Source organism: Berghia stephanieae, chromosome 15 (genome assembly GCF_034508935.2).
Source record: "Berghia stephanieae isolate SIO BIC M18660-M18661 chromosome 15, UCSD_Bste_1.3, whole genome shotgun sequence".
Classification (NCBI taxonomy): domain Eukaryota; kingdom Metazoa; phylum Mollusca; class Gastropoda; order Nudibranchia; family Aeolidiidae; genus Berghia; species Berghia stephanieae.
In genome coordinates, this window is record NC_088374.1 from 19,479,972 (window position 1) to 19,486,740 (window position 6,769).

At 35.3% G+C, this 6,769-nt stretch overlaps 1 protein-coding gene across 2 annotated transcripts in view; it reads left to right on the plus strand.

The window, feature by feature from the left end:
• The first annotated feature begins 3,883 nt into the window (after nucleotides 1-3,883).
• The window catches only part of LOC144960534 (protein HtrL-like), a 22,816-nt gene continuing 19,930 nt past the window's right edge, over nucleotides 3,884-6,769 (plus strand). Inside the window, exons 1-2 of one of the 2 annotated variants that reach the window (XM_078893724.1) lie at nucleotides 3,884-4,234; nucleotides 5,448-5,551. In XM_078893724.1, the coding sequence (XP_078749850.1) occupies nucleotides 4,021-4,234; nucleotides 5,448-5,551 (318 nt within the window). In that variant the 5' untranslated portion in view covers nucleotides 3,884-4,020. Of the gene's footprint in view, nucleotides 4,235-4,453; nucleotides 4,540-5,447; nucleotides 5,552-6,769 lie in introns of those variants that run through there. The other variant, XM_078893725.1, reaches the window with a different exon arrangement.

Genomic DNA, 6,769 nt, shown 5'->3' on the forward strand with positions numbered 1-6,769 from the left:
GGTTGGATTTTAAGAATGAAAAAGAAATACATTAACATGAAAGGTAAATACGTAAACAGTTAAATAATTATTGACAATTAAGAAAACTTAAAGTTTTCCGATGTGAATAGATTTGTTTTTACGCGTTTAGAAATAATTAAGAAAAGGTGTCATTTGAAGTATAATATACAAGAAAAGAAAATGCCAAATGAAAATGCCAAATGCCAAATGATTTTTCTAATGCCAAACGGTTTTCAAAAATGCCAGATTTTTGGAATCTGGCATTTAAAATGCCAAACTGGCAACCCTAGGTAGAGCCCGTAAATTGATGACGTTTATGACACTACTTTTGTTTTGTTCAAATCGTAGTATGGCAGTCAATATAGCAGTTAAAAATGAGGAAGATAATATCGTTGAAATTATCAAATAAATACTTATCGGATTATTATTACTTTACACTGATTGCGGTAGCACTTCCTCGCTTAAAGAATAATAATATTTAATAGAAGTACAAATGACCTTTTCGAATATCACAGCATGATTTAAACCTCATTAAATGCAACTTGTCATGAACTCTAATAACCCAACTCGTATCATCATGTATCGAATATTTACAAGTTCTCGGAACTGGGAACCACAGACTACCGCAGACCGGGCAACAGCCATTTTTTATTGGCTAATACTCTTCAACAGTCGTAACGTCACTTCTTTCCTAATGACGCAGGGTAACTTAGTAACACTGGCTCTAAACTATCGGAACAATGGCGAACGCCCGTATGAAATATTTCTCCGGCGAGCATAAAAGCGTATCCAGAGGGGAAAAAAACATAAATATGATAATGTTTTGACTTTTACACATTCTGATCACAAGGCATATAAAAAGTTCTAGCCAGCATGAAGAAGAGAAAGTGATGATTTTCTTTGTTTAGAACCAAGATGGCCGCCGTTGCCGGGCAACGTGACATCAGACTACTGAATCCTATCGCCGCCATCGTATTTAAGATGTCAACAGTTATCGGATGAATCGAGAATAGAGAGAGTCTGACGAAATACGGGGTTTCCAGAAAACTGGCAGCGTAAAATTATATGAGAAAACAGTCAACATTGGCATTTTGGGGACAGAACAGACGCGTTGTTAGCAGAAATTACATAAAAATAAATAAACAAAATGTTGCGAGGGTGTGATGAAAGTGTGAACGTTATGGTCGATCAACTTGGTCATCAATCCATCAAACTATCAACTACTGCTACTACTACTACTACTACTACTACTACTACTACTACTACTACTACTACTACTACTACTACTACTACTACTACTACTACTACTGCTGCTGCTGCTGCTGCTACTACTACTACTACTGCTGCCACTACTACTACTACTACTACTACTACTACTACTACTACTACTACTACTACTACTACTACTACCACTATTACTACAACTTCTACTATCACTACTTCTATTACTACCGTTACTATGACGACGACTACAACGATGAGAGAGAGAGAGAGAGAGAGAGGAGAGAGAGAGAGAGAGAGAGAGAGAGAGAGAGAGAGAGAGAGGTGGGGGGGGGTGTTCTTCTCTTGCCCTCTCACCATACATGACATATACTTGTCTAAATTGTTAGATCAAAGGGATGGATGCCGCAATTTCGCATGTTCTTCACATTTCACACATAATATCTATTAATACTAGGTATGTGTCATCATCAGTTAGAGAGACTGATCAGCAAGTTCAAAGAAGTAAGTTTCACTCTTTGCGTCTTCTCATTAATTAATATGTGGAATGTCGGTTGATAGTTATGTAACATCAAAAAGATTAAAATGCTTGAAAAGAAGATGAGGGGGGGGGGCGGATAGAAAAGGTACTAGTCATTCAGATTTATTTTAATTTTTCATTGTTTATTGTTTCCGAATCACATTGATAGTGTGCTCATGGAATCTACATTAATTTGGTCCCTATTTGAACCAATTCCCTTTGTCTTACTCTTTCTTGCGTCCTTTAATTGTAATTATAGAATATTTCTTAAAACAATGAAAATATACATCCAAGTTAGCCGATTTGCGATTTTTTCTTCTTCTTGTTTTTGTTTTTTGTTTGTTGTTTGTTTATTTATTAATATAAACACAATTTCAGTGAATAGTCGTGTGTTTTCAGTTTTGAACATGTCTCCCAAAAATTATAAAGGAATAAATATTGCATAATTTATATTGGGAATTTCAGATTTTCACCATACTCAATGCGCTTCACAATGCTTCATTTCTTCCACATGGAACGACATTTAAGTTTCATATAATGCATATCTTTTGTTATGTGTCCGCTTTATAATGGCATTCTTGAATTATATGTCACTGCCATGATGATGATGATGATGATCATCATCATCATCATCATCATCATCATCATCATCATCATCATCATCATCATCATTATAATCATCATTTTATACTGGCATCAATGTGAACCAAAATGGATTTTCATTTCTTTGAACGATAAAGTTCTATTATTATTATCAAAGAGACGAGTCCCACTCATATGCGTAGAGTCGAATAATGGCGGTGTAATATCAAAGAATTGTATGAACCGCTGTCTGTCCAGGGATGGTAAATTTAATTGGATAAATAATCGGCGTGGGAGGGGCTTAGATAGACAGACAGACAGATAGATAGATAGATAGACAGACAGATAGATAGATAGATAGATAGATAGATAGATAGATAGATAGATAGATAGATAGATAGATAGATAGATAGATAGATAGATAGATCGATCCAAGTAAACAAGTCCCTATCTCTTTTCGTTTGATTTCTATTGCTACCATTGTTATTAATATAAACAAAAAAAAACAAAAAAAAAAATTAAATTGAGCTTTATATAGAGCAATATCCACTAATGCGCACAAGGCGCTTTACAAGGGGTCCCTGGTAAACAGCAACATTTAACATGTAGGAAATTTTTTAATTAAAAAAAAAATTAATATAAACCCGATCAATGGAGCCAAGCCTAAAATGTACAAGTAAAAGTGTAGTTTAATATATCTAATTTAGTTTATCATCATAAATCTGGCCTTTTTTCTATTTTCCGTCAACAAATCAAGGTTAATCGAGCTCAATCAAAGTAATTAAAATAAATAGAGATTTAATCGCACAGAGTCCCCGGTTGCATAAAAAATAAAATGGCGGCGCTCGACCTCTCACGAGCCACTTTTATGACGTATTACCCCCTGTTGACATATCTAGTCCTGTGTTATCTATGCTGGGAAGTGCTGGGATTACCCGCCCAAATAATTACCCGGGTAATACCCGGGTAGCGGCCTGATTACCCGGGTACCGCGGGTACCCGTGGCAGGAGTGACTTTTGTCCCCAAAATTTTTTTTGTGGGGGGGGGGGGGGGGGGGGGGGGGGGGGGTTATTTTTTAATTTTTTTTATTAATTTTTTATTTATTACAACAAATGAAGCGAAACTGAAGTAAGAAACAATTATAATTAACTACAATGAAAAAATAATAAATAATAAATAAAATAAAAGTACCTGAGATTCCTTTAAAAGATAAGAACTAATATAATATAGTCTTAACCTATTGATTCCAAAATTGAATCAAATGTGTGTTAACAAATAAAACAAAAAAATCATTGTAATTGAAAAATAAAGTAGGAAAATCTTTTGAAGAAATGTCATGTAAATTTAAATATGTAAATAAAATTGTATTATTTCCAATTTTTGTTCAAAAATATTAAAACCGCCAAAAATGATCACTCTCAGTTCGGTTTCCATTTGTTGAAGCGGGTACCCGTTACCCGCCCCTTTTACCCGAGTACCCGGTTTAACTTGATTACCCGCGGGTACTTGCGGGTACCGGGTACCCGCCCAGCCCTTATGCTGGGAACCGAATTCCGATTTTCATTGTTTACAAAATTACTCATAACCGATGGCCAATGTAAACATTGCAAAGAATTGTGAATTAGTGTCATAAAATGGTGACCTTTTCAGTGCATGACTTTAGGGGCACCGGATTTTATACACAAGAAAAACATCTATGTGCACTCTGACTCTGACGATGAGCAATATCACGAAATCCACCAGTTTTAAATCAAAGCTTTTGATGACGAAGTCATTGTTTTGGAAAGTTCTTGCTTTCCTTATTGGTGTTTTGTTGTGCTGGAAGTTTATTTTGTGGTTTTGGGATGAATATAAACTCAGGCGGCTTGAAAGTTCGTGGAATGGCTTTGAACAGTCTGAAAATGCCAAAGGTAGGCTGCGGTTGGCTTTGAGTTTGAGACTGAGACTTTGATATTGACACGGATGGAAATGGAGAATCTATCTATCTTAGACTTAGTCTATCTATTGCGGTTGCTGGCTGTTTATTTAAGGCGGCATGGATCGAAAACATTCTCTCACCGTACTCGGGTGTAAAATGAGTACATGACCGGAAGCAGTCTTATCTGTGTTGGAGGAAAATGTTCTCTCGCCCAACAGGCATCATGTTGCTATTGGCTTAGGAGCCCTCAAGTGTCTTGAGCTCACTCAGTGGATATGGCGCAATATCACTGTTCAAGTGGGTTTATGATTTTAGAATGTGTCCTATATTGTGTGTAAAAAAGGAAGAGAGAGGGGGGGGGGGGATGTGTGGTTTGAATTGTAAAGAGATGTACTCACGTAACTGGCATTTACGATGGGCATATATTAAGTAAAAGAGGCCCATTTGTCGATTTTCCTCTAGAGAAAAAAAAATGGTATATCACCCGATCATTGAAATCTATGGATCCTTTTATAGTTGTTTCAGTATGGATTGCGATACACGTCTGTTCATTGAGATTTGTGAATATCATTTTTTTAAAAGAACATGACAACAGCAATTAGACTGCCATATAAAATTTCTTCCTTCGAATATCAACTGTGATAACAGTCATTAATATTAATTAGAAGGAATAGAAAATCCAACCTCCATGCACTACTTATCTACTCCAAACATAACTACAAGCTTTACAAAATAAAAATTTAACTCATTTTGAGTCATGTCTGGCTCCTGTTGCGTTTTAACTAGAAGAATTATAACTATGGTTAAGGTCATCTATGCTAAAGAGGTCATGTTGAACTTAAAATTTTAAATTGAGCTTTTATATAGGGCAATATCTACTAAACGTGCTCAAAGCGCTTTACAAGGGGTCCCTGGCCAACAGCAACATTTATCATGTAGGACAGGACCTGACACCTATTAGGCGATATTATTACAATTTCTTTGGACAGAGACAACGCTGTTAACGGCCAGGTACTCATTGTACACCTGAGTACAGTGAGAGAATGTGAGTAAAGAGCTTTCTCCAAGGACTCAACTATGCACCGAGTGAGCCTCGAACCTAGGACCATCCGATCCAATAGCGAGCCCACATTGTCGCTCATACTCATATCTCGCTCCTTCTTCCACAAGGGTCTCTTTACACTACACCTTTTGCTGTTTTTCAGGATGTTACAATTTCACCGTGGTGACGGGATTGTTTGACATTGGCAGGGGGAATTGGTGGACGCAAAGTAGGACTTATAATAAATACCTGGGACATCTAATGCAGGTGAGTTACAGCAAATGGTATGTTGAGATTTCAAGCGATTATTCTAAGCCGTTAAGCTAAGTGTTAATTTTTTATTTTTTTTTTTAACCAAGATTCATCCACTTGTTATCAGTCTGATTGAGTATTAAGATTCTCTTCTCTATGGGTTGCCATAGTAACATACTTAAGTCTTGTGCTGCTATGTGGTCTAGTGATATCACACTCGCTTTTGGATCGCCATTTCCTTTTATTATATATCAGTATCATTACAACTTTGACTACAACAAGAACTACTACTACTACTACTACTACTACTACTACTACTACTACTACTACTACTACTACTACTACTACTACTACTACTACTACTACTACTACTACTACTTATAATAATAATAATAATTATAATAATAATAATAATAATAATAATGATAATAATAATAATAATAATAATAATAATAATAATAATAATAATAATAATAATAATAATAATAATATATAATAATAATAACAAAAGTACTTACTGTTCCTTCTGCTACTGCTGCTGCCACTACTGATTATACTTATACCGACATCCCTTATTTATTATCATTATTTATTATTTTTTGTTTTTATTTTCAATTCCATTATATTTTTTTTCCAACACTAGTCTACATGTTTTTATATTTCATTTTATATTTCACTTTCTAAACTGCACTACACAGTTCCTCCCCGCCTCCCCTCTTTTCACTTAATTAATTGCACACTTTTTAGAAATATCTAGTATTCTATTTTAATTCGTGCTTCCTTACAAAGGAGCATTATTTCCTGCCAACCAATGTTTTGTTTATTCATCTTAACTACGCCACTACCACATCATCTCATTCATCTGTGGTGTTTCAATCATCCTGTTTTGTTGATAAAGGGGAAACCCGAAACGTTCATTTGATCTGTTTTTGTAATTAAATTGAAGCTTACATTCAACTTCACGTTATTATTTATTAGCCTGTAGAAGGATATGTACTTAAAATTTAGTTCATTTAAGTCTTAATTTTGTCCTTTAAAAAAATTAATAAAATGAAATTTTCTTTATTAATCCCATAGGGGAAATTTGTCTCTAGGGTCTATTCCAAGGGAAGACTGGAATAACCCAGGCGTCAGCCACAGAGCAACATCACAATTTGAGCTAGGGCAAAGTGACTTGTTGAAGGCCACACAGCGCATTGGCAGGTGATCAAACTCTGTACCTTTCGGGTATGA